Below are 26,251 nucleotides of genomic sequence, written 5' to 3'. Positions count from 1 at the left end.
GTAAAATATATAAAAGTATCTAGTCAGTACATTTCATGTCTCAATTATTAATATCTTAAATATATATTTAGTTATGGAAATTCAATAAACTACTGAAATAAATAGAAAATTCTTACAGAAAATGGTAAAAGTAAAAAAAAATTACCAAAGGGTGCACTTGGCAATTTAAAAGTACTTATAAACTGGTTTGGCTTCCAAGTGAATGAAAGTGCTATGGGATTATCATCAGGTAAGTACAGTGTATCTTACTAACATTGGCCGAGCGTTTATTGTTGTTCCGTGGAAGTTTATCATGATTTCCCGCCCTTAATCGAAATCAAAAAAAAAAAAAATAAAGGGTAAGGGATTCCTAAAAACCAACAAGATGAAGGGCTGATCTGCAAGAAGTCTAATAGACTTATAAGGAATACAAACCCTAGTTCTTGCATTTCACGTATACATCTTCAAACCGTGCGAAGCAAAGGCGCAGAACAATGTCAAACGAGGATGAAACAACTCGTTTAATGTCTTCAGATGAGATGGACTATTTATTGGAAACGGCTGGGATCAACGCCTTGGAAGAAATCATTAGTCAAAATGACAGTACTGGAATAAATTTGGATACTAATGAAACAGCTCAGGACAGTAGCTATGACTCTATCCGGCGCTCCCCCAGTATTTTGAGTGTTGCCAAAAGCGTTGAGGGAGAGCATGGACGTAGAAAACTATTATGCCTTTACGGCCTTGTTATGATTATCTGTATTGCGGAGTCTATTTCTATGACTGCTACAATACCGTTGGTGATGGACAAGGTAGCGGAAGGAATTTCAGATGAGAATGGACATTATGATTCCGTGGCTGTACAGACAATAGTTTCCAGCATTTCTTCATCCACTATGATGATAGCAGGGGCAATCAGTATTTTCATGGCTGGTAAGTGGGGAGAATTATCCGATAGAATAGGAAGAGTGCGTGTTTTCAAATACATGAGCGGCATCAGGGTCATAGGGCTTCTTACGCACGTCTTTACCCTATCATCGAAAATGAAGTATCACAAATGGGCTATTGTTCTTACTGCGTGTATCGTACCATCATTCGGTGGCTTGTTTGCGCTAGTGGCGAATGGAAATAGTTACGTTTCAGATATAGTGAAAACTGAGCACAGAATGGTGACAATAGGAATAATGATGAGTTGTATATATGCCACTATGGGCGTAGGCCCAATGTTTGGGTCCTTTCTGGTGAAGTGGACTCATGGAAACGGGTTCATTCCTATTTACACATCAATAGCGTTTGTTATACTGGCGCTTATAATATGTGAGACAATCATGGTGGAACCGCGCCATGAAACCCAAATGGCCCATTCACAATCAACTTATACAAAGAGGAGAGAGAAACTAAGATCACAATCGGGTTCTGACGATGCAAGAAATTACCAATCCGTTACTTATGGAAAATTTCAAATAATGAGGTTAATGGACCTGCTCGCTCCAGTAAAAAAGTTATGGCTGAAGCCCGACAGTGCAGGGTCTTTAGTACCCCGGCATACCGTAATATTACTCATTGTACTCGATATACTATTTGTCTGTGGAACGACATCGTGTATGCCAGCATTGATTTTGTTTTCTACATATGAGTACAAATGGCATGCAGTAGAGCTAGGTTATTTCATATCGATACTGGGTATCGGAAGAGGTGTTGTGTTACTGGTCGTATCACCTACATTACTGTACACGCTAAAGAGGATTTATCAACACTTGAACCATTCGATAGACAAGATAGACATCTTTTGCATACAGTTTTCTATGATTGTTATAACACTGAGTCTCTTTGTCATGATACGATTTGGCGAGAAAACTCCCACATCCATGATAATATTCGCTCTTTTACAGGCATTGAGCGCGTTTTGTTCACCAACTTTGCAGTCTGGTATCATAAAGTACACCTCTAAGAAACATACAGGCGAGATGTTCGGAGCAATGGCTTTGGTAAGGTCCTGTGTTATGCTTGTCATCCCTCCCATCCTCCTTAAGCTATATGGAAGTACTGTCTCCGTTAATCCTAGTCTGTTTATGTATATACCGTTCTCAACAAGTATTGTTGCCATCTTGTTGACATTCTTCCTAAGAATTTACAAGAACCCTCCGCTGGACGGGCCTTAAAAACATTTACATACCGTATACACCACATATTTTTAGTTACTTGTTCGAAGCTGTGCTGCTATTCGTTCTTGCAAAGCCAGTGTCCTAACGACTTTGCTTATGACATGATTCAACATAGTGTTGTTGTGGTTTTTTCTACGTAATCATGATGATCTTTTTTTTCGCGCTATTAGGGGGGAGGGAAGGCGGGATCTGGTAAAAGTTTGACATAATAATCAAGGGGGATATCGTATCCCTTTACTTGAAAACTTGAAAAATATTCATCTACTATCTCTGGCCAGAAAAACGTGAGAATTTTTAGGTGCGAAACATCATAGAAGCTGCGATTGTATCCATCTAAGAGTTTTAATTTGATAAAGCTAAGGAATCTGACCCTATACTTTTTTTTTTGTTTGGCTTGCTTGCATTTTCAATCGGCTTCAAAGGTAGCACAGAAAGTAGTGTTCTCTTAGCTTAAGCAGTGCATGAATTATAGCTGATTGTGTGAAAGAATCTTTTTTTTGGGTATGTCGACTGAAGAACAAAATGGAGGTGGTCAAAAGTCTCTAGATGATAGACAAGGTGAGGAATCACAAAAAGGTGAGACTAGTGAAAGGGAAACAACAGCCACAGAGAGCGGTAACGAAAGTAAGTCTGTAGAAAAAGAGGGTGGAGAAACCCAAGAAAAACCGAAGCAGCCACATGTCACTTATTACAATGAGGAGCAGTATAAACAGTTTATTGCCCAAGCGAGAGTTACAAGTGGGAAGTATAGTTTACAAGACTTTCAGATATTAAGGACACTGGGTACGGGTTCTTTTGGTAGGGTCCATTTGATTAGATCAAGACATAATGGCAGATACTACGCCATGAAAGTTTTGAAAAAGGAAATCGTGGTAAGATTGAAACAGGTGGAGCATACCAACGACGAGCGATTGATGCTTTCTATCGTAACACATCCGTTTATTATTAGAATGTGGGGGACTTTCCAAGATGCTCAGCAAATTTTCATGATTATGGATTATATTGAAGGTGGAGAATTGTTTTCTTTGTTAAGGAAATCCCAAAGATTTCCCAACCCAGTTGCTAAATTTTACGCAGCGGAAGTTTGTTTAGCTTTGGAGTACTTGCATAGCAAGGACATTATTTATAGGGATTTGAAACCGGAAAATATCTTGCTTGATAAAAACGGGCATATAAAGATAACAGATTTCGGGTTTGCCAAATACGTTCCTGACGTCACATATACATTATGCGGTACTCCCGACTACATAGCACCCGAGGTCGTTAGTACTAAACCATATAATAAATCTATCGATTGGTGGAGTTTCGGTATTCTGATTTACGAAATGCTAGCAGGATACACGCCATTTTACGACTCTAACACGATGAAAACCTATGAGAAAATCTTGAATGCCGAATTGAGATTTCCACCATTTTTCAACGAAGATGTAAAGGACCTGTTGAGTAGATTGATCACAAGAGACTTAAGTCAAAGACTAGGTAATTTACAAAATGGTACAGAAGATGTCAAAAACCACCCCTGGTTCAAAGAAGTTGTCTGGGAAAAATTATTATCTAGAAACATAGAAACGCCGTATGAACCGCCCATTCAACAGGGACAAGGTGACACCTCACAGTTCGATAAGTACCCGGAAGAAGACATCAACTACGGTGTTCAAGGTGAAGACCCATATGCTGATCTTTTCCGGGACTTCTAATGACTAATGTTTTGTTGTATTTTCCTCTCGTATCTATATTTTTTTTTTTTCATATTTTTTTCCCTCTTTTCTACATAACAACTATCCTTCGAAAACGAAATTTCAACCCCTGTATAGTTACTACGGAGATGGAACGGCGTTCACTGTTCTTGTAGATTGCATACATGATGTTATCGAGGCGTATTCCTACCATTAAAAGGGCTTTTATTCTACGCTTCTGTCTTTGATTTTCTACTTTGCTCGCCGCGCCACTTTCGAAAGCTTGCATCATGAAATGAAGGATTTTGCATATCGATTTTTTTTTTACGTGAGCCCCTTGGTATAAACCAAATAAAGGGCAATTGGTGGCTCCAAACAAGTCGGAATCTCCATTCTATACGTGTATATTTTAGGAAGCATTATAGTCTACGAAAAGATCCATTCTTTCCATCCATTTACTTTTAGAATACAAAGGAGATAGAGAAACTTGCTAAATAAAAAAAAAATTTTGAAAAAATAAAAACAATGGGAGATGAGAAGCTTTCACGCCACACATCTTTGAAGAGGGCCAGATCGCTCTCCGAATCCATTAAGGGTCTATTTAAGCCTTCAGGGATATCAGGCAGTAATAATGCTGCGGCTCCTTCATCTCGTCCCGGTCAGGACCAAGCACATTCTCATCAAACAGCAAGAATAATAACTAGCAACGTATCTTCCCCGTCTATATCCCCCGTACATAGCCCTGTTCTACAAGCGGCTCCTAAGCATCACAAACTGGGCGTCCCTAATATTGCAAAACTCTCGTTGTCACCTAGTAGGGAACCATCTTTGAATTCAGAAAATGAAATGTTTTCACAAGAATCTTTCATAAGTGAAAAAGATGAAGATGAAGCCAATTTGTTAGAGAGAGAGGATCTTCAAAATAAAAAGGAAGAGAAAGCTCGTGCAAAACATGTACGTTCCAAGGAAGCTTATGTGCCTCATCACCGCTATACAGTTGGTAGCGATGAGGTTGAAAGACAACCAAGGGAACGGCTGAAAAACTTCCCACAAAACGCAGGTTCTTCAAACCCTGCAAATAGTAATGCCAACCATGTTTTGGATCAGGAAAATAACTTTTCTATTGATGCTATGCTTGATTATGACGAAGAATCAAAACTTAGAAGGAGAAACAGTCTGGGCGTACGTAATCATAGCAATCGCACAAGAAGTAGGAAGAACAGTTTGTCCACACCAAGGTCACCACCAATGAAAAATGGAAATGGTGGAATGAATTCAAATGCCACCAACAATGTTGGTAATGGTACAGGAAATAGAATATACATGAGGGGAAGAAATCACTCAGACTCTATCAGTGCTTCCAGCTTACCGAAATTTCAAGAAATCGAATGTAAATGTATTTTGGATTTAGGTCATTTCAAAGTCTTTGAAAACGGATACCACGAACATTCTTTGAGAGTGCTGCCAATTATTACAAACAATAAAAATGTGGATAGTGGCGATGAAAAGGATGCTGACGCTTCTGTAAACAGCGGCGATGATGGTGACAATGACAGTGAGGCAAATATGCATAAACAAAAATCTGTGTTTTCTTTAAGTGGATTATTCAAATCTCATAAGGATGGAAACCAACAACAGCAGCAACAGCAGCAACAAGAAGAAAACGGCGAACAAATCAATCTAGAAAAAGCATTTTCAATAATACCATCCCAGAGATTCATCAAATCGCAGACTTTAAAGAAATCGAGAACGAGTAACCTTAAAAATGGCAATAATGATGAATTGATGAAAAACGATGGTAAAAATATTCCGCAAATCGTGAATCCTAACGCTGCTGTAGGTGTTGAAGAGTTGAAGCTAATCAATGCATTATCGGAAAAAATACGAAAGGGCCTTAAAAGTGAAAATACAAAAGGCAACAATGGCGAAGGCAGAAGCAATAGCAATAAACAGGAGGATTCTGATGACACAGAGGGCAAGGCAGGAACAACCAATGACGATACATCTCATAAACCTTGTTCACAAAAATACGGAAAATCTATTGGGGTCGTCGGTGCAGGTGCATACGGGGTGGTCAAAATTTGCGCAAGGTGCAAGACTGCTAAAGATGTCCTACCATACAGTACCTACTCTAATGGAAAAAAACTATTCTTTGCCGTCAAAGAGCTGAAGCCCAAGCCAGGTGACCAAATTGATAAATTTTGCACGAGATTAACCTCTGAGTTCATTATTGGACACTCACTGAGCCATCCGCATTTTGAGGCAAATGCGATGATAGCAGGAAATGTTTCAAGAACCACTCCACCAAAACATGTCTTCAATGCCCCAAACATTTTGAAAATTTTGGACCTAATGGAATATAGCAATTCCTTCGTAGAAGTGATGGAATTTTGTGCTTCAGGTGATTTATATTCGTTGCTAACAAGGAATAACATCTCAAATGAATCGAATAACGGGAGTTCAAGATTGATCCAAACTGTTAAAGAAGGTTCTGGGAGTCCGTTGCACCCATTAGAAGCAGACTGTTTTATGAAACAGCTTTTGAATGGTGTTCAATACATGCATGATCATGGTATAGCACACTGTGATTTGAAACCCGAAAATATCCTTTTCCAACCTAATGGGTTGTTAAAAATTTGTGATTTTGGTACTAGTTCAGTTTTTCAGACTGCCTGGGAGAAACACGTCCACTTCCAGAGTGGAGCCATGGGTTCAGAGCCATATGTGGCACCTGAAGAATTTATAAGGGATGCAGAATACGATCCGCGTCTGGTAGATTGTTGGAGTTGTGGTATTGTTTACTGTACAATGGTCATGGGACAGTATCTTTGGAAAATCGCCATTCCTGAAAAGGATTCTCTTTTTAAATCATTTCTCAGTGAAATTAAAGATGATGGACAGTTTTATCTATTTGAGGAATTAAGACATGTTAGTAGCGAACTGAATAGGTTGAGGAAAATTGCACTATATAGAACGTTCCAGGTCGACCCCACGAAGAGAATCACCATTGAACAATTACTACAAAGCTCCTGGATGAGGAAAACAAAATGCTGTGTAGTTTATAGACACTTACATACCAAGGTTAGTAAATAAAGATATACAAAACAAAAAATGCTTAAGTATTTATTATTACTGATACTGTAAGTAAATAAATAGACTGACTGAATAAATATATGGGGGTTATTTGCTCTTGTTTTATAAACAGAATATATATGTAAGTTTTTAGAAGATCAAAAGATCGATGTAATGTAGAGGCATGGAAACAATATTAAACATTAACTCTTTCCAGCTCTTCTCTACCAGCTTTGCTGTACAGAAATTCATTATACTCGTTACCGTTCTTCCACCAGTACCAATAAATTCCCGCAGGTATTAATACATATAGAAATTGAGACTTAAATCTTCTAAAACTATTGAATACAGCGTTATGGAAAATACCTTGTAATGGCTTTTGAGCATATGGAGACACAGCATATGAGGTTATACCTTTTTGCTTTGGACCACCCATGTGACCCCACCATCCCATGTAAGTTTTACCGCTTGGAGGACCCATTATCGTAGAAGTTTTTGTGTAGTGTTTTGTTGATTATTTGTATTTAACGTACGACAACTTACTCTTAATCGGACTTGCTCAAGTAAACAATGTTCGAGAGATGAGGTCGTTGCTTTTCCTATTATTATATGAATAAAATTTGGGGGGTGGCTCAAGTTTCCTTCTCGTACTACCCGTAATTTCCGATCACGCATTTCTTCATTTTCATTGGCTTAAAAAAAATCCTTGGACTAGTCACGTGGAACGGTAGATCGAGAGATACTATCTTAAAGCTTATACTATATTATATTGGAAGTATATAGTTCTTATACATGGTCCTTATCTAGTTTGAAATCTAATGTTTTATCGATTAGCGTTAGTTCTATTTGCTTCTCTTGTAAACTTTGTTCAAGAACGCAGTTAAGACATCAGCTTTGAAGCCACGAGACTCATCGACCTGAGAAATTTTGGCCTTCAAATCCTTGGCAATAGACTCTTCATATTCGTGGTATAGCTGTTCAATTTTCAAGTCATTGAAAATCTTTTTGCATTTGGCTTCTGCGACTGAGTCCTTCTTACCGTAATTTTCGTCTAAAGTCTTTCTTTGTTCTGCGGAAGCAAGTTCCAATGCCTTGTTGATTACCCAAGAACATTTGTTATCTTGGATATCTGTACCGATCTTACCGATCTGTTCTGGGGTACCGAAGCAGTCTAAGTAGTCATCTTGAATTTGGAAGTATTCACCCAATGGAATCAAGACATCTCTGGCTTGTTTCAAATCCTTTTCATCCGTGATACCGGCAACGTACATGGCCAATGCGACAGGCAAGTAGAAAGAATAGTAAGCAGTCTTGAAAGTAACTATGAAGGAGTGCTTCTTTAGGGAGAACTTACTCAAGTCGACTTTGTCTTCAGGTGCAGTGATTAAGTCCATCAATTGGCCCAATTCGGTTTGGAAGGTGACCTCATGGAACAATTCGGTGATATCTATGTAGTATTTTTCGTTTCTGAAGTGAGATTTCAAAAGCTTGTAGATAGCAGCCTCTAACATGAATGCGTCATTGATGGCAATTTCCCCAACTTCAGGAACCTTGTACCAACATGGTTGGCCTCTTCTGGTAATGGACTTGTCCATCATATCATCGGCGACCAAGAAGTAAGCCTGCAACAACTCAATGCACCAACCTAGAATGGCAACCTTTTCGTATTCTTCTTGCCCCAATTGTTCAACGGTCTTGTTGGAGAGAATAGCATACGTGTCCACAACGGACAAACCTCTATTTAGCTTACCGCCTGGAGTGTTGTAGTTCAATGAGTGGGCATACCAGTCACATGCTTCCTTAGGCATACCGTAAGCCAAAAGCGATGCGTTCAATTCCTCTACTAATTTAGGGAAAACGTTCAAGAATCTCTCTCTCCTAATTTCTTTTTCTGAAGCCATTTCTACGTAATATTTTTGAGTTTATTGTGCCTATGTCAGTCCAATACCTGTTGGTTGAGTTTTTAAAGTTAAAATGAAAACTGATAGAAGAACAATCTATCATAAAGTATTAGTTTCGACATGCGTTTATATATATTTCCTGCCGTTGCTTCCTCTATTTATCGGTCTTTTTCAACAAGGCGTTTCGTTTAGAACCGACGAGAAGAAGCTGACTTCGACTATTGAAAAAAGAATGCTCAATGATATTGCTTGTCACTTCATCAGTATTTAAAATATGTGTAGAGGACGGTGAATATACCGCTTAGAATACCTCACACTGTATATCGCAGTAATAAGGACAGTATCCGTACTTTTACAGATTTGTCACGTGATCAATATCACCTTTAACGTTTTTTTTTTTTTATTCACTGCAAACATGTGAAAAATTCCAAGAAACTATTAGAATTATTGGTAATTTGGTGGTTATTTATCAGAACGTAAGGTCACGTTGGCAGCTTTTCAAAGGGGCTTTCGAACGTGTGATAGAAAACTGCATAGTCGTGCTGTCAAACCTTTCTCCTTTCCTGGTTGTTGTTTTACGTGATCATGTCGAAGAACCAAAGTGTGAGTGCGTCGGAAGATGAAAAAGAAATACTGAATAACAACGCTGAGGGCCATAAACCTCAAAGGCTTTTTGATCAAGAGCCTGATCTCACAGAGGAAGCATTGACCAAATTTGAAAACTTGGATGACTGTATATATGCGAACAAGAGGATCGGAACATTTAAGAATAATGATTTCATGGAATGTGACTGTTATGAAGAATTCTCAGATGGCGTCAACCATGCCTGTGACGAGGATTCTGACTGTATCAATAGACTTACGTTGATAGAATGTGTCAACGATTTGTGTTCATCTTGTGGTAATGATTGTCAAAATCAGAGATTTCAAAAGAAGCAGTACGCTCCGATAGCCATATTTAAAACAAAGCATAAAGGTTATGGCGTAAGAGCCGAACAGGACATAGAAGCCAACCAGTTCATTTACGAGTACAAAGGTGAGGTGATCGAGGAGATGGAATTTAGAGATAGGTTAATAGACTATGACCAACGTCATTTCAAGCATTTTTATTTTATGATGTTACAGAACGGAGAATTCATTGACGCCACAATAAAGGGTTCGTTGGCCAGATTTTGCAATCACTCTTGCAGCCCCAATGCATATGTTAATAAATGGGTTGTTAAGGATAAGCTACGCATGGGAATATTTGCTCAAAGAAAAATTTTAAAAGGTGAGGAAATCACTTTTGATTATAATGTGGATCGTTATGGTGCTCAAGCTCAGAAATGCTACTGTGAGGAGCCAAATTGTATTGGGTTTCTCGGTGGTAAGACTCAAACAGATGCGGCATCTTTATTGCCCCAGAACATCGCTGATGCCTTGGGAGTGACTGTTTCCATGGAGAAAAAATGGCTAAAGTTAAAGAAATTAAGCGGTGAGCCAATAATAAAGAATGAAAACGAGAACATAAATATTGAATTTCTTCAATCATTGGAAGTCCAACCTATCGACAGCCCAGTGGATGTGACGAAGATCATGAGTGTATTACTACAGCAAGATAATAAGATAATTGCATCCAAACTCTTGAAGAGACTTTTTACTATCGATGATGACTCTCTTCGTCATCAGGCTATCAAACTACACGGTTACACCTGTTTTAGCAAAATGCTTAAATTGTTTATCACGGAACAACCTCAGGTAGATGGAAAAGGAAACGAGACTGAAGAAGATGATATAAAGTTTATAAAGGGAATTTTAGATTTTTTGTTGGAATTACCAAAGACAACTCGAAACGGTATTGAGTCGTCACAAATTGATAATGTAGTAAAAACTCTCCCTGCAAAGTTTCCATTTTTAAAGCCAAACTGCGATGAGTTATTGGAGAAATGGTCGAAATTTGAAACATATAAAAGGATAACGAAGAAAGACATAAACGTCGCAGCCAGCAAAATGATAGATTTGAGAAGGGTGAGATTACCTCCAGGCTGGGAGATCATTCACGAAAACGGTCGCCCATTGTATTATAATGCAGAACAGAAAACGAAACTACACTATCCACCTTCGGGATCATCTAAGGTCTTTAGTTCAAGGTCAAATACACAAGTAAATTCTCCGAGTAGCAGTGGAATACCAAAAACGCCTGGCGCTTTAGACTCTAAGAAACATAAGCTGAGTGACGAAGAATATGAGAGGAAGAAACAAAAAAGACTGGAATACGAAAGAATTGCGCTAGAAAGAGCCAAACAAGAAGAATTGGAAAGCCTGAAGCAAAAGCTAAAGCTTGAGAATGAAAGAAAAAGCGTTTTGGAGGATATTATAGCGGAGGCCAACAAACAGAAGGAGTTACAAAAGGAAGAGGCCAAAAAACTAGTGGAAGCAAAAGAGGCTAAGCGGTTGAAAAGAAAAACGGTCTCCCAGTCCCAAAGACTAGAGCACAACTGGAATAAATTCTTTGCATCTTTTGTACCCAACTTAATAAAAAAAAACCCACAAAGTAAACAATTTGATCATGAAAACATTAAACAATGTGCTAAAGACATCGTGAAAATCCTAACTACAAAGGAACTTAAAAAAGATTCTTCAAGAGCGCCGCCTGATGACTTAACCAAAGGAAAAAGGCATAAAGTTAAAGAATTCATAAATTCATACATGGATAAGATTATCCTCAAGAAGAAGCAAAAAAAGGCGTTGGCATTATCATCAGCATCAACAAGGATGTCTTCTCCTCCACCTTCAACATCATCATAATTAACCAGACATGCATATTTGGGGCTTGTTTCACGTTTTCTGTCCCAAAGGAAGTCTTGTACTTTAATTGTAATTGCGATTTGTAATAAGTAATTTTTTTTGTCTTTACCGTTTATTTCTTTATACATTTTTGGTGCATATATTTAAATATCCGCATTAGTGGGCTATCAGTAGCACTGTAATGATAGGTAATGTGACACATCTTCTCGACAGATATTATTCTTGAAAAAATCGTGCGTTTCAAGTGTCTTTATTTTTTTGCTGTCAATAGAAGTGTTGAAATGACTTTGAAACGTAATTACCGCATCGGGAAATTTACATGTTAACTGCAATGAAAACAAGGAATATACGGGGAACATATAAAGGGTCAGCGTCGTTGACTAGTCTGTCATTTATATTGTGCTTGTACATAGGACTACAAAAATTCAAAGAATGACGACAAGAAACATGACTACTTTAGCATCAAGTATTGAGCATAAAACAAAACATCTAGCCGCGCCCTTCGAGAACGATGAGAACCCTTGGATGAAAAAATACTGTTGCCAATGCAAATCATGTAAAATGAGTGTGCCTGTCCAACCTTGGCTGCCAAGGTTTTTTGTTTTTGGAATCTTGTGCCCCGTTTTCTGGTTGGTGAATCTTTTAGCCTGGTGGTTCTTACAGTATTGGCAACCACATGAATTGGAATTCCACGACTTGCAAGAAGACGAATACCCAGGATTTTATGAATATGAAGCCATAACTAAAAGAACGGTGATACCCATAAAGGAAGAAGTCCTCCAAGAGATTCGCGTCATGCAGAATTTCAGTGATAGCAACAGCGAAGAATATTACGAGAGCAAAGACGGTATGCCGTCGTCTTTCCTAAACGTGAACACGGAACAAGTCGAGGACGAGAATGACACCTTGAAAAAATATCGTTACGCGTTTTTGAAGAAGGTAGCCCACGATGTGCTGGAGTCGCACGATTTATTACGTAAGACCTTCCGCGACTGGAATTTACGGTCTTTGCTTGGCCTCCTCATCGATTCTATACTCATAATATTTGTAGTTCTCCTATGTAAGAAAAGCCGTTAGGTAGATCTAAAGACAGAAAATGATATCAGCCTCTTTCTTTTCCACAGCCTCCATTTCCCATTTTTGCTGTATCTGCAAGGGTTCCTTTTTCCATTTTTTTTTTTCAAAGTCTTGGCTCCGCCCTTTTCTTTTGTCTATTTTGCCGAGCTTAGGTTATTTATAAACCTGAAAATCCTCGAGAAACAATCCTTATCGAAGGAAGCAGCCATAATAGAACATACTCAAGTGCAAACATTACAAGCTTAAATAAGACAAATGTTACAGAGTATAGTCCTTTCCGTGTGCATGTTTATGTTGCACACAGTCGCTGCCAGTGGACCTCAGTCGTACCAAAAGTTGGATTTCACTAATGTTGGTTTTACAGGCTCCTACGTAGATGTGAATAAGTTTAAAGATATCACCAACAATGAATCGTGTACTTGCGAAGTGGGTGACAGAGTATGGTTTAGTGGTAAGAACGCTCCACTAGCAGACTATTTATCCGTTCATTTCCGTGGACCATTGAAGTTGAAACAATTTGCTTTTTACACATCCCCTGGATTTACCGTCAACAACAGCAGAAGTTCTTCTGATTGGAACCGTCTTGCCTACTATGAGTCCAGTTCCAAAACCGCTGATAACGTTACCTTTCTAAATCATGGAGGTGAAGCTTCCCCTTGTTTAGGAAATGCTTTGTCCTACGCTAGTTCTAACGGTACTGGCAGCGCCAGTGAAGCTACCGTTTTGGCAGATGGCACTTTGATTTCTTCAGATCAAGAATACATAATCTATTCGAATGTCTCATGTCCAAAATCAGGTTATGATAAGGGTTGTGGGGTTTACCGTAGTGGCATTCCAGCTTACTATGGGTACGGAGGTACAACAAAGATGTTTTTGTTTGAATTCGAAATGCCTACTGAAACTGAGAAAAATAGCAGCTCTATTGGGTACTATGACTTGCCTGCTATTTGGTTGCTAAACGATCACATTGCAAGGACTTCTCAATATCCAACCAATGCCAACTGTTCATGTTGGGCTAGTGGATGTGGGGAATACGATATTTTTGAAGCTATGAATGGTACGGAGAAAAACCATCTCTATTCTACTTTCCACACTTTCCAAGGTATCGAGGATTTGGGTACTGGTATCCAATCTTACGGATACATAACAAGAAATACTACTGGAACGATGAAAGGTGGTGTTGTTTTCGATTCTAGTGGAAATGTCGTTTCTTTCATATCTGATGCCACTCCATTCAATGGAACTGTTTCTGCTGATACTGTTAACGATTTATTGGCTGCAATTCCAGAAAACGAAACCTATTCTTCTCAATTGATGAGCATTTCTGCTACTGCGCCTTCGACCACCTCGAAGTCGAATGGTGTTGCTTTAACGAAGATGCAAAACGGTGTATGGTATTATATTTTGGCCATATTCACTGCCTTTACGCAAGTGGTTTTGATTTGATTTAAGTCATTGTATGGTCATATTATCATCATCATTTAAATTTTGATTTGACACTTGATTTGACACTTCTTTTTTTTTTTATTTATGTTTTGTTTAACTGACGGTGTTTTTTTTTTTACGTTATACTGATACATATATAGACGTGATTTATTTAAATAAAAAGTTCTATGAAAAAAAAAAAAAATTAAAAAAAAAAAATTAAAAAAAAAAAATCTTTGACTATTCAATCATTGCGCTTAAGCGTATTCGTTAACATTAACGATATACTCGTAAACAAAGGCAATGGCAGATAAATGACCTGGGACATCCACGTGTTCATTAACCGAATGCAATGTCTTCAGTAAATCAATATCAATGATAGAGCCAACAAACCTATAAATGTTCTTGGACAAATTCCAGTAGTATTTAGTATCGGTGTTACCAGAGAATAAACCAGTAGTCACATAGAACTCTTCGTTGTTTTGTAGAACACCGTTTTCAAAAACATCTTGAATAGTACCTGCCAAAATGTCCCAAACAGGGCCTGAACTTGGCGAAAGTGGTGCTGGTTCCAATTCTCTCAAGAGAGTAATGTCAATGTGACCTAACTCGGTTTCAGGGATAATGTAATCGTCACCGTTCTTAGATAAACCATAGCCATACTTCTCAGCAATCTTTTTCGCATATTCTATGTTTCTTTCAAAGACTTCAGCCACAGAAGAATGTAAATTAATTCTGTGATTGATCAAGAATCTGGTAGTTTCGGGCAGAGCATTAGCTTTAACACCACCATTGATGATATCAACAGCTTGTGTTGTTCTTATTAAGCTGCGCAAATGTGATTGGTTGGAAATGTACTCAACAAGCTTGTCCTTCCTTCTAGGACAGAATGGTGCGCCCAAAATTGTCTTCTTCACATCCTTACTTAAAGATTTAGAATGTTCAGCAGCACATGTCAACAATCCATAGATTGGATTGTCAAACTCAAATTCGTAGTCAAATGGGTTGGCTTCAAATTCAGTAATCAGTTCTGAAGCGATACCGATTGTGGTATGATCAGGTGGGACAGAGGAATGACCACCATGGCCTAGAATACTGACTTCGAAGTCGACATAGCCTTTTTCAGCGTTGATTGGAGTGGCAACAAAGACATCCTTGTCGACTTCCATGATACCTTCACCCTCGTCAATGATACTGTAAATACCATCATCACCATATCTTTCGTGAAGAAATGAGGCTAAGCTGGCAGCACCGAGGGTGCCGCTTGCTTCTTCATCAAAACCAAGCGACATAACAATAGTTCTGTTGGGCTTGAATCCATCTATCAACAGTTGTTCGATAGCTTCAAACTCGGCAATTAACAAGTTCTTACAATCGTTAGAACCACGCCCCCAAACAAAATCTGTTTCTGGATCATAGTGACCAGAAAATGGAGGGAACTTCCAGGATGATAAAGTTTCGTTGTTTACAGGTACAACATCTTGATGGGCCATTAACAATAATGGTTTTAGATCAGGATCAGAACCTTCCCATGTGTATAGAAGACCCAGCTCATTGACTTTCTCCAATTTCAAATGCTTGTGAATATTAGGGAAAGTCTTCTCAAAATAGTCGTGTAGTTCATAAAAATGCTTATAGAAATCCGGATCATCTGCGGGGTTGGGGTTTTTGTCTTGGACTACAGTGGGGATTCTAACAGCATTGGACAGTTTCTCAATGGAGCTGTTTCTAAAGGCAGGGTCATGAAGAATTGTGTCGACGGAATGTTTGAATGATGGACTTAATGGTTCAATCTTCTCACATTTGGGTGAGTGCATGGGACCTTTTCCATGGTGTGGACGCTTTGCCTCATGAGGTGGTGCTGGGTGGAGACCCGAAGTGAGGAAGAAGGTGCCGATGATAATAAGGGCAACTATTCCACTAATAAAGGCTCTGTGCCTTTGCCATAGGGACTTTCTAGGGGCCTTCTCTACTGGTAAGGCGATCATAATGTAATTGTTAGATGAATGATTCCTTAATGTGATGATGCAGGATTAGTTTTACAATGGGAAGAGACGTATTTGGGGTACCCGTTTCTTTTATATGTCATAAACTTTCTTGCCCGACCTTGGAAGGCTGTATCGTATTTTGCCCAAAGGGGAAAATAAAAGGCCGCTATGATAAGATAAGGGTGGCGAGGCTGAGATAACAAGAAGATGTTCTGAGCATTGAGCATTTAGGATAACAGTGCACAAGATCACGCGGTTCAATTCGTCACGTAAAGCTACTAGAAGTGGGTGTTTCTAGTAGCCTGCAAAAAGCGTCGTTCTAAAGAAACTTTTTTCAATGACACATTTACTGAAAATAGAAAAAGACTATCTATTCGTAGCTGATTTTCAAAATCCGTATGGGAAATCAGAGGTTATGGAACTGACAACGTCGTAGGAACAAGCGATATGCAAATCCCGGTGTCGCTTTGTTTGTGTATCGCTAAAAGCTTATATGCAATACTCGCGAAGGTACTATAATCCCTTGGACTAGGTCATCCCAATTCTTTGTCTTTATCAGTAAACTCTTATCTTACCTTTGGTCTCAAACTGGTATTTTATTTGCTGAATATTAACTACCACTAGGGATTACTCGTAAAATTATGAAAAAAGTACCATATGAACTCCAATAACGGTAAGTGATCAATAGGGAACAGCAAGTCTCTTCTTCTTTGCAACGTCAAGATTGATCCTATGCTTTCATAATTTCCCTACATGATGGCAGTCATACTCCAATTAAGTGCTACAAGAAAGAGGCCTTCGCAACAACTGTGTCAACGCTTGCAAGTGCTAAATTGTACTACAGCACCAGTGGTATCTCCTATAGTCAGTTACATAGTAAAATATTCAGAGGTCCATTACATAAATATATATATATATGTAGAGGCATCCATCCATGTTTGTCGATGCAGCTGCAAGCACCCAACAAGAACAGATGACAGCCAACAGTCGTTGACTAACGTAATGGGCCACTGCTGAGAAGCATCCACCGCCCATGCCATGGTTGGAATCATGACAAGTCGCCCTATATAATGCCTTCGTTCTTTAATATTGACGCGCCAAATGTGGCAATACGCGATATTTTTTTCGTTCGTGTTTAAATAAAGAGCAATATAACACACCCTTCACCATTCTTGTAGAACATCGTCTACCAGTAACACAAGTAAAAATGGCCAGCGAAACACCAAGAGTTGACCCCACAGAAATCTCCAACGTCAATGCTCCTGTGTTTAGGATAATAGCGCAAATCAAATCACAACCCACTGAATCTCAGTTGATTTTACAATCGCCAACCATATCATCGAAAAACGGCAGCGAGGTTGAAATGATTACGTTGAACAATATTCGTGTATCTATGAATAAAACATTTGAGATCGACTCGTGGTATGAGTTTGTTTGCAGGAACAATGATGACGGCGAGCTAGGATTTTTGATTCTAGACGCTGTACTATGCAAATTCAAGGAGAACGAAGATTTAAGCTTAAACGGTGTGGTTGCTTTACAGAGACTATGTAAGAAATACCCAGAAATATACTAGCTAAAATCGCTTTTATTCTTACCTTTATGTACTGTTGCCTCTATATGTCTTCCCTTCATATAATAAATTCCATTTCTAAAAAAATTGTAGTTGTGTTTATAGATGTATAGATAGATAAATGAATGTGTACTTGCTGCCTTAACGCCTTCCGCTAAAAACTTTTTGATATTTATTTTATTTTTAACCTTTCCTGACTTCAACCCTTACTGTAATGATGATAGTAGAAGCCGTCTATTTTTCATACTTTTCTCATGTTGATTTTCCTTGCAGACAAAGACAATCTCTTGGATGGTTTGTACCAACCACCATTATCTGAAGGCATAGATGCAGGAGTAGCGTAGTTTACTCCCGATGATATCGTATAAGACCAGCCAGGAGTTATCGTAGTTGCTTGCTCTGGCAATGACCCAAAGGTAGAGTAATATGTCACAGCACTAGTGGCAAATTTCCTTGTCCATGTGGTAGCGGTCACTTTAGTATTTGGCTGCATTTGCATTGGAGCGAAACGCGACGTACCAGTCTGCTTGGTGTACGGAACAGTAAATGAACGACTGTCAATAGTAGTGGCTTGGGCGTTGTTTGTAGTGGTTGTTTGAATAGAAGTCTGGGGAGTAGGTTCAGTTGTGGCACTATATGTATAAGCCGTAACACCGCCCATGGAAGTCAACTGGAATCTTGGTGTATAATGGATAGTGTAACCTTGACCGTCCACCTGGGCAAAAACTTGAATGTAATATTGACCGTTCCCAGTTAAGGTCGAAGCAAACTCAGCTGTGTAAGAGTAAACTTTATCATCTTGTGTTAGCTCACTTGGAGTAATTTTACTGGCAAGTACGGCCACACAGTCAATGTTGTTATTAGGACCAGTACAAAGACTGAACGTGAAAGTTGAAATCTTGCTTAACGAGGGATATGCCCCATTATCCATCCATTCAACGGGAACAGAGACAGTACCACCACTTGGACTGAATGTTGCCTTGGAGCTGGGGGAAACAATATTCACATCTCCCAGCACAAATGAGACTAAAAACACCAAAGCACATATGATGGAATTTCTTTGTAAACGCATTATCTATAATATGTCACAGTTGCTGATTCTCTGAGAAGGAAGTAAAAAGCGAAAGAGTAGATTCCTAGTAATCAAAACAAAGTGTGAACTGCCACTTTTAGCGCTTCTTGGAACTATCAAACTGGAGCAAATCTGGCTTCAAGAATGCTTTGAGACTCCTGTTCTATTCCTGTATTATCCTTGAAGATCTTTTTCGAGGAAAAAAAAAAAGAAATGTAAATAAAACACCTAATCGTCAAAAGTGATATTATATTGAACCGCCGTGGTTACGATGGAATAATGGTCAATACGCAGTTTAGATGGCATCCAACAATTCAGGATGGCCAATGATGTTATTTTAGTTTGAATTGATTACTTTTGAGCTAGTTTAAATTCGATTTAAGAGCCATTAAGTAGGCATCACGAATAACGAGGCCGGACGTTTGGCGTTTAGGCCATTGGCGAAAAGACGAAAACAAACTATATCAGATACGCAAGAGGAATGTGTAAAGGCCATGCAAGGCGCGATATATTGGTACATCGAGGCGCGTTCAGAGACCAATTGTGATACGGTTTGCAAGCATGGAGAATACACTGGGTGAGGGGTCCACGGTAAACGCTTCCGTGGACGTGGACCAACATGGCAATGACAACAATAGTGATAGCAACGCTAATGCAGCTGTGGCAGGGGTTGCCAATACAGATACTGCTGGTGAAGAATCGCAGCAACAAGATGAGTCTCTGAAGGATGAAGCAACTGTTCCGAACACACGCGATGCAGAAAGTGAGGCGATAACGGTAACGGCAAAGCAGCAGCCGACTATGCAAGCGAATAAGCTAGATTCCCAGGAAACACCTTCTACAGAAGAAAGCAGGGCCCAGAACGTCTTTGGCCAAGATAATGAGGATAGTGATAATCTCTTTGGCGAAACCGAGAGTTCTGTTTCGAACAATGAGGCAAACACTCCTAGTATACCTACGAACCCGGTAGACAATGAAAACAATAAGCCTGCTATTAAGGAAGACAGCACAATACAGGATTCAAATGGTGACGTTAAAAACATGGAGGACGTCAAAATACAAAAAGAGGAAGAACCAGAGAATAACACTGTTATTGAAGGTGTCAAAGAAGAAAGTCAGCCAGATGAGAACACAAAGGAAATGGATGAAGTGGAAGAAGATGATGAGGATGACGATCAACCGATGATTAGTCCTGATAATTCCATTTTTGGAGACACAAAGAGTGAGTCTAAACAACTAGGCAACACTTCGTCGGTTGCTAATACTCCATCTGAAATTCCAGATGCGCATAAAGCTGAACAGGAGGATATCATAGAAAAGACGGAAAGTGTAGATAAGAAGGTAGATAGTGGCGAAGAGAGAAACGAACAGGAACGTGAAATCATGAACGATCACTCCAAAAGTGCCAATCCAAAGAAAACCACTATCACCAGAGTAGAACCCGAAACTTTTGAGATACCGCAAGCACATGAAATTGTTATTCCAAGTTATTCTAAATGGTTCAATCTAGAAAAAATTCATTCCATTGAAGTTCAATCGTTACCTGAATTTTTCACCAATAGGATTCCATCAAAGACACCTGAAGTTTACATGAGATACAGAAACTTCATGGTAAATTCTTACAGGCTGAACCCCAACGAATATTTCAGTGTCACTACGGCGAGGAGAAACGTCTCTGGTGATGCTGCTGCATTATTCAGATTGCATAAATTCTTAACAAAATGGGGGCTAATAAACTATCAGGTTGACTCCAAACTATTACCTAAGAACATCGAACCCCCACTAACGTCTCAATATTCCACAAGGCATGATGCCCCCAGAGGACTATTCCCATTCGAAAGTTACAAACCATCTGTACAACTGCCGGATATGGCAAAGCTTAAAAAAATGATGAACACTAGTGATTCGGAGAGTACTTTATATAAATATTTGAAAGAAAGCAAAAGAAAATATGATGAAATAACTCACCCCCCCAGTACCACTGATGATGAAAATGGTGACAAAAATGATAATGGTGGTAAAATGAACAATGAAGTAAGTACGTCAACAAGCATGACTGGTGATGCCAATCTATTGGAAGAAGGCGAAACTTCACGTCCTCTGAAAAAAGTCAAAATTCTAGAACAAATTGATGAAAATTGGTCAAAAGAAGATTTGCAAAAGCTATTAAAGGGAATACAAGAATTCGGCGCTGACTGGTACAAAGTGGCCAAAAACGTTGGCAATAAGTCGCCTGAACAGTGTATCTTACGTTTCCTTCAATTGCCCATTGAAGATAAATTTTTATACGGTGACGGCAATGGCAAGGGTGATAATGACAACGGGTTAGGACCTTTGAAATATGCTCCTCACTTGCCATTTTCGAAGAGCGAAAACCCCGTTTTATCAACAATAGCATTCTTGGTGGGTTTGGTCAATCCGAAGACTGTACAGTCGATGACCCAGAGAGCCATTCAGTCCGCAGAATCAATAAAATCACAAAAAGAGGAAATCTCTGACCAAAAGCCAATTGAACATATTAAAGAAGGTTCAGAAATTGCCATATCATCATTGGGTTATAGGAGTCATATTTTCGCTACCAACGAGGAAAGGCAAATGAATTTTTTGACTAACGAGCTAATAAGACTTCAAATGGAAAAATTGGACGCTAAATTAAATCATTTAAAGAAACTAGAAAAATTTATGGAGCTAGAAAGGAAAACCCTAGAAAGACAACAGGAAAACTTACTAATTCAGAGATTGAACTTCAACCAAAACTCCAGCAAGATTGTAAACGTTTTAAGCAAATGCTTGAATTTAATATCCGACAGCAATATCAATAATAGTTCAGTGGCGGAGAAGGAGGAAATCAGGTCGCAGATAGACCATTTCAAAAGTATGCTATCGAAACCTGAAACTTTAAGTATTGGAAAGAATCCATTTAACAAACCTAATATTGAAACAGGTGAAAACCATAATGGCCAAAGTATATCTAACGAGAATGATGTCAAACCCATTTCTATTGAAGCACCTCAATTTTACAGGTATTGGTCGGCATAACAATGACACATGGAGATCATTTTTGTTTTTGTTGTAATTATTCTTCATTAGTAACACTTTCTATTTTGTTTCGCTCTATATTTTTGCTTATTTTCTTTCTTCTAGGTTCATTTCTTTAATGGTGCGTCACTTGACTTGGCTTCTCTCTGATTTTTATCCCATTTCTCTAGATTCGACTAGACATGTTATGTACATGTAGATATATATCTATAATTGTGTTATTTTCTATTTTTTCTATTTTTTTTATTTAAAAGAGCCTTTATCAAAAGTTATTTTTCTTGTTCTGTGTTGTTCTTAGTTTGATTTTGATTCTGTGTATTGGCCTAAACAAATTAGTATATAGTAGTATATAAATCAAATATTCACTTTAAAAGATTTTAAAATTAAAAAAGCATTTAAGCAGAGATACGTTTTTGGGCAGCAATTCTACCTCTTTGTCTAGAAGTCAATCTGACAACCTTCTTTTCAGCAGCCTTGGCGACAGCTTCTTCCTTTTCGGTAACAACCAATTCAATGTGAGATGGAGAAGATTCGTACTTGTTGATTCTACCGTGGGCTCTGTAAGTTCTTCTTCTTTGCTTTGGTGCTTGGTTAACTTGGATGTGAGAAACGTACAACTTGGTAGCATCTAGACCCTTAGCCTGTTTTAAAAAGAAAATTAATAGTAATTCATTGTTAGTAAAAATTTTAAAGTCGTAGTGTAAGAAAAAATAAGATTAGAAAACACTATGCTATACGCTTAATAGGTATCCATAGTTCCTTTTTGCATGTCCCATTTCTTCTTTATTTCTTTTCTCTTTCATTTGGAAAACTGTTAATTTTAGCTCTTTCGAATCGTGCATTCATGCAGAAAATAGGATGCAACACATATGAACATATTCTAATACTTTATCATCTCCCGTCAACACATCATTATTATTTTTCAATCTTATTTTTCATATTTTCATTTTAAACATACTTCAGCATTGGCAGCGGCGTTTTGCAACAAACCTTGAACGAACTTAACAGATTTAGCTGGCCATCTAGCCTTGGTGACACCAAATTCCTTACCTTGGGCAGTTCTACCAATAGAGGAGTTAAATCTTCTGAATGGGATGGCTCTTTGGTGGTCCAAAACTTGGTCCAAGTATTTTTGAGCCTTAGTCAATTCCCAACCATTAATGGCTTGAGCAGTTTCCCTGGTGTTCTTGAAAGAAACACGCAAATAAGAACCACGAGCTGACGCAGATTTAGCTGGGTTGGTTGAAGTAGCACCGTATCTTGCCATTTTAAATTTGTTCGTTTCGTTAATTTTTTGATTCACCAAGACAAAAGTCAATAAAACAAAAATAATGCAGGGAAAGAGTACAAGCTACACTAAAAAGAAATTTCTATATAGACAATAATAAACACCAATTACTAAGGGCTACCTACACTACTACACCTCTGCATAAAAGGTGTTGATGAATTTAACAAATACGATCAAATCCAGACACTTCCTCTCACAGTTACCCATCATCCGCCAATTCTCTCTGAGTTTGTGAGAACCAACATTCTGCAAACTCTGGATGAAAAATTAGCCACCCTGCTGCATTGTCACGGGCTGGACATTTGGTATTCCGTTTGGAATAGGAAGGAGCTAGGGGCAGACCTCAGGGTCGAACCGAGCCTAGCTGGAAGGAGATCATCACAGAAAGAGCGAAAGAGCTTCACTTCCCACGCCTACTTTTGTTCTCCGACATAGAAATATCATATCCTCAAAAACGGCCAAAAAAGTTTCAGTTAAAAAAAAAACAAGGCCATGTATGGGTGAGAATGTCCAGGTGCAAATTGAAAAGGATGCCGTCCTTTTTCCGTCTTCCTTCTTTTTCGTAAGCGACGGGTTTTCAAGAGGTTAGTGGCATATTAGTCTGCTGTAGATTTATATCTGAGATCTTCAATCGATGCGATAGATAAAGGTAAGGAAAGCTTTCACGATGGTATCGAAGACTTGGATATGTGGCTTCATCAGTATAATTACAGTGGTACAGGCCTTGTCCTGCGAGAAGCATGATGTATTGAAAAAGTATCAGGTGGGAAAATTTAGCTCACTAACTTCTACGGAAAGGGATACTCCGCCAAGCACAACTATTGAAAAGTGGTGGATAAACGTTTGCGAAGAGCATAACGTAGAACCTCCTGAAGAATGTAAAAAAAATGACATGCTATGTGGTTTAACAGATGTCATCTTGCCCGGTAAGGATGCTATCACCACTCAAATTATAGATTTTGACAAAAACATTGGCTTCAATGTCGAGGAAACTGAGAGTGCGCTTACATTGACACTAAAAGGCGCTACGTGGGGCGCCAATTCTTTTGACGCAAAACTAGAATTTCAGTGTAATGACAATATGAAACAAGACGAGCTGACTAGTCACACATGGGCCGATAAAAGTATCCAATTGACCCTAAAAGGGCCATCTGGCTGTTTGAAGAGCAAAGATGATGACAAAAAAAATGGCGACGGCGATAATGGTAAGGATGGTGACAGCGAGGGGAAAAAGCCAGCTAAGAAGGCAGGCGGGACTTCGTGGTTCACTTGGTTATTCCTATACGCTCTACTGTTTACATTGATATACCTGATGGTTGTATCATTCTTGAATACCAGAGGAGGCTCTTTTCAAGATTTCCGTGCTGAGTTCATTCAACGTTCTACTCAATTTCTCACTTCCTTACCTGAATTCTGCAAGGAAGTGGTTTCGAGAATCTTAGGCAGAAGTACCGCCCAAAGAGGCGGTTATAGCGCCGTTTAAATAAGTTTACTGGCTTACAATTCGATATTTTTGCAACAGCAGTGCTAACCTTTTATTATATTTATATAAACTCTAAGCTTTTATATCTACATTATACTAATAAAAAAAACTTGTTCCCGTAGTAAGTTTTCCGGCTAAGAAAGGAAAGGCTATTGCCGCTTTCTTTTAATTCTTCATCAATGCCTTTAGATTGTCTATTGTTTTTTCAACAGTAGTTTCTAAATAGTTCTTCTTTATCTTTAATGTTTTTCTTTGATCCAGAAGAACAGTTTCGTCATGTGATAAATCATTAACGTATTTGGATTTATCCTGTAAGATAAACGATTTACCGCAAGATCTCCATACTTTGTCCGTTGGATAAGACTCTAGTTCTTTCTTTGTCAATTCAGCAAGCTTTTCTTGTCTGTCCAAATATGCTAGCTGCTGATTGACCATATCCAATTGTGTCCTGGCGTTTCTTAAGCTCACTGTCATTTCTTGTGCTATCTGTGACATGTTTGTAAGTATGTATTATTGATTCAATTTAGTAAAGAGCTCTGTAGATAGTTCTTTAATTCCCATCTGCTCATCTGAGAAATTTCTTCACTGTTACTTTTTAATTGCTATATCTTTAAACTCATTCATTTTCTTCAGAGAAAAGAAAAAAATTAAGGTAAAGGAAAAGGCTAAATAAGAACAAAACACTTGAAGGCAAACGAAACCCTACAAAAGAGAATACGGAATGCTGCCATCATTAAGGAAGGGATGCTTCATTGTGAATTCCATAAGATTGAAACTGCCCCGATTCTACTCATTAAATGCCCAGCCACTGGGGACAGACAACACGATTGAGAATAACACTCCTACGGAAACAAATAGATTGAGCAAAACTTCACAGAAGTTTTGGGAAAAGGTGTCACTAAATAGGGATGTTGAGAAAGGAAAGATTGCTCTACAATTAGATGGCAGGACTATAAAAACTCCTCTAGGAAATGGAATTATAGTTGATAATGCAAAGTCTCTCTTAGCATACCTATTAAAACTGGAGTGGTCGTCCCTATCCAGTCTTTCCATCAAAACTCACTCTTTGCCACTAACTTCATTAGTGGCAAGATGCATAGATTTACAAATGACAAATGAGCCTGGCTGTGACCCTCAATTAGTTGCAAAGATTGGAGGCAACAGTGATGTTATAAAAAATCAGTTGTTAAGATATTTAGATACCGATACTTTATTGGTCTTTTCCCCTATGAATGAGTTTGAAGGAAGATTACGCAATGCGCAAAATGAGTTATATATACCCATCATCAAAGGAATGGAAGAGTTTTTACGCAACTTTTCATCCGAGTCTAATATTCGACTACAAATTTTAGATGCCGACATCCATGGGTTACGAGGCAATCAGCAGTCGGATATCGTTAAGAATGCAGCAAAAAAATATATGAGCAGCTTATCACCATGGGATCTTGCAATTCTTGAAAAAACTGTATTAACCACAAAGTCCTTCATTTGCGGCGTGCTATTATTAGAAAATAAAAAAGATACTGCGAACTTAATTCCCGCCTTGAAAACTGATATGGATAATATTGTACGTGCCGCCACCTTAGAAACAATCTTCCAAGTTGAAAAGTGGGGAGAGGTTGAAGATACTCATGACGTTGACAAAAGAGACATCAGAAGAAAAATTCATACTGCTGCGATTGCTGCTTTTAAGCAATAATATGGTTGATTCAATTGTTGTTCTATT

At 38.6% G+C, this 26,251-nt stretch overlaps 16 protein-coding genes across 16 annotated transcripts, besides 2 other annotated features; 10 read left to right on the top strand and 6 right to left on the bottom strand.

The window, feature by feature from the left end:
• Window positions 1-57: 57 nt before the first annotated feature.
• Window positions 58-129: an origin of replication (ARS1007; Autonomously Replicating Sequence).
• Window positions 130-473: 344 nt separating this feature from the next.
• On the top strand, window positions 474-2,141 carry YJL163C (uncharacterized protein; the record flags this gene model as incomplete). The annotated part of the gene is made up of 1 exon (NM_001181596.1): window positions 474-2,141. One exon carries the CDS (start codon window positions 474-476, stop codon window positions 2,139-2,141), a length of 1,668 nt encoding a protein of 555 aa, NP_012372.1.
• Window positions 2,142-2,647: 506 nt separating this feature from the next.
• Window positions 2,648-3,841, top strand: TPK1 (cAMP-dependent protein kinase catalytic subunit TPK1; the record flags this gene model as incomplete). The annotated part of the gene is made up of 1 exon (NM_001181597.2): window positions 2,648-3,841. The coding sequence occupies one exon, from the start codon at window positions 2,648-2,650 to the stop codon at window positions 3,839-3,841; it is 1,194 nt and encodes a 397-aa protein (NP_012371.2).
• Window positions 3,842-4,345: 504 nt separating this feature from the next.
• Window positions 4,346-6,913, top strand: HAL5 (protein kinase HAL5; the record flags this gene model as incomplete). Its single annotated transcript, NM_001181598.1, has 1 exon — window positions 4,346-6,913. One exon carries the CDS (start codon window positions 4,346-4,348, stop codon window positions 6,911-6,913), a length of 2,568 nt encoding a protein of 855 aa, NP_012370.1.
• A 175-nt stretch (window positions 6,914-7,088) lies between these two features.
• QCR8 (ubiquinol--cytochrome-c reductase subunit 8) lies at window positions 7,089-7,373 on the bottom strand (the record flags this gene model as incomplete). The annotated part of the gene is made up of 1 exon (NM_001181599.1): window positions 7,089-7,373. The coding sequence occupies one exon, from the start codon at window positions 7,371-7,373 to the stop codon at window positions 7,089-7,091; it is 285 nt and encodes a 94-aa protein (NP_012369.1).
• Window positions 7,374-7,734: 361 nt separating this feature from the next.
• ERG20 (bifunctional (2E,6E)-farnesyl diphosphate synthase/dimethylallyltranstransferase) lies at window positions 7,735-8,793 on the bottom strand (the record flags this gene model as incomplete). Its single annotated transcript, NM_001181600.1, has 1 exon — window positions 7,735-8,793. The coding sequence occupies one exon, from the start codon at window positions 8,791-8,793 to the stop codon at window positions 7,735-7,737; it is 1,059 nt and encodes a 352-aa protein (NP_012368.1).
• A 585-nt stretch (window positions 8,794-9,378) lies between these two features.
• On the top strand, window positions 9,379-11,580 carry SET2 (histone methyltransferase SET2; the record flags this gene model as incomplete). The annotated part of the gene is made up of 1 exon (NM_001181601.2): window positions 9,379-11,580. One exon carries the CDS (start codon window positions 9,379-9,381, stop codon window positions 11,578-11,580), a length of 2,202 nt encoding a protein of 733 aa, NP_012367.2.
• Window positions 11,581-12,027: 447 nt separating this feature from the next.
• On the top strand, window positions 12,028-12,657 carry ASG7 (Asg7p; the record flags this gene model as incomplete). Its single annotated transcript, NM_001181603.1, has 1 exon — window positions 12,028-12,657. The coding sequence occupies one exon, from the start codon at window positions 12,028-12,030 to the stop codon at window positions 12,655-12,657; it is 630 nt and encodes a 209-aa protein (NP_012365.2).
• Window positions 12,658-12,912: 255 nt separating this feature from the next.
• TOH1 (Toh1p) lies at window positions 12,913-14,103 on the top strand (the record flags this gene model as incomplete). Its single annotated transcript, NM_001181604.2, has 1 exon — window positions 12,913-14,103. One exon carries the CDS (start codon window positions 12,913-12,915, stop codon window positions 14,101-14,103), a length of 1,191 nt encoding a protein of 396 aa, NP_012364.2.
• A 25-nt stretch (window positions 14,104-14,128) lies between these two features.
• Window positions 14,129-14,349: an origin of replication (ARS1006; Autonomously Replicating Sequence).
• Window positions 14,340-16,070, bottom strand: CPS1 (Gly-Xaa carboxypeptidase; the record flags this gene model as incomplete). The annotated part of the gene is made up of 1 exon (NM_001181605.1): window positions 14,340-16,070. One exon carries the CDS (start codon window positions 16,068-16,070, stop codon window positions 14,340-14,342), a length of 1,731 nt encoding a protein of 576 aa, NP_012363.1.
• A 1,207-nt stretch (window positions 16,071-17,277) lies between these two features.
• Window positions 17,278-17,646, top strand: RFA3 (Rfa3p; the record flags this gene model as incomplete). The annotated part of the gene is made up of 1 exon (NM_001181606.1): window positions 17,278-17,646. One exon carries the CDS (start codon window positions 17,278-17,280, stop codon window positions 17,644-17,646), a length of 369 nt encoding a protein of 122 aa, NP_012362.1.
• A 238-nt stretch (window positions 17,647-17,884) lies between these two features.
• KRE9 (Kre9p) lies at window positions 17,885-18,715 on the bottom strand (the record flags this gene model as incomplete). Its single annotated transcript, NM_001181607.1, has 1 exon — window positions 17,885-18,715. One exon carries the CDS (start codon window positions 18,713-18,715, stop codon window positions 17,885-17,887), a length of 831 nt encoding a protein of 276 aa, NP_012361.1.
• A 561-nt stretch (window positions 18,716-19,276) lies between these two features.
• On the top strand, window positions 19,277-21,754 carry SWI3 (Swi3p; the record flags this gene model as incomplete). The annotated part of the gene is made up of 1 exon (NM_001181609.1): window positions 19,277-21,754. The coding sequence occupies one exon, from the start codon at window positions 19,277-19,279 to the stop codon at window positions 21,752-21,754; it is 2,478 nt and encodes an 825-aa protein (NP_012359.1).
• Window positions 21,755-22,149: 395 nt separating this feature from the next.
• RPL17B (60S ribosomal protein uL22 RPL17B) lies at window positions 22,150-23,021 on the bottom strand (the record flags this gene model as incomplete). Its single annotated transcript, NM_001181610.1, has 2 exons — window positions 22,150-22,395; window positions 22,713-23,021. 2 exons carry the CDS (start codon window positions 23,019-23,021, stop codon window positions 22,150-22,152), a joined length of 555 nt encoding a protein of 184 aa, NP_012358.1.
• Window positions 23,022-23,709: 688 nt separating this feature from the next.
• On the top strand, window positions 23,710-24,525 carry ATG27 (Atg27p; the record flags this gene model as incomplete). Its single annotated transcript, NM_001181611.1, has 1 exon — window positions 23,710-24,525. The coding sequence occupies one exon, from the start codon at window positions 23,710-23,712 to the stop codon at window positions 24,523-24,525; it is 816 nt and encodes a 271-aa protein (NP_012357.2).
• A 165-nt stretch (window positions 24,526-24,690) lies between these two features.
• On the bottom strand, window positions 24,691-25,020 carry PFD1 (prefolding complex chaperone subunit; the record flags this gene model as incomplete). The annotated part of the gene is made up of 1 exon (NM_001181612.2): window positions 24,691-25,020. One exon carries the CDS (start codon window positions 25,018-25,020, stop codon window positions 24,691-24,693), a length of 330 nt encoding a protein of 109 aa, NP_012356.2.
• Window positions 25,021-25,246: 226 nt separating this feature from the next.
• Window positions 25,247-26,224, top strand: ATP12 (ATP synthase complex assembly protein ATP12; the record flags this gene model as incomplete). Its single annotated transcript, NM_001181613.1, has 1 exon — window positions 25,247-26,224. The coding sequence occupies one exon, from the start codon at window positions 25,247-25,249 to the stop codon at window positions 26,222-26,224; it is 978 nt and encodes a 325-aa protein (NP_012355.1).
• Between the last annotated feature and the right edge of the window lie 27 nt (window positions 26,225-26,251).

This window comes from Saccharomyces cerevisiae, chromosome X, assembly GCF_000146045.2.
Source record: "Saccharomyces cerevisiae S288C chromosome X, complete sequence".
Taxonomy (NCBI): Eukaryota; Fungi; Ascomycota; class Saccharomycetes; order Saccharomycetales; family Saccharomycetaceae; genus Saccharomyces; species Saccharomyces cerevisiae.
This window is presented reverse-complemented; position numbering and strand designations above follow the sequence as displayed.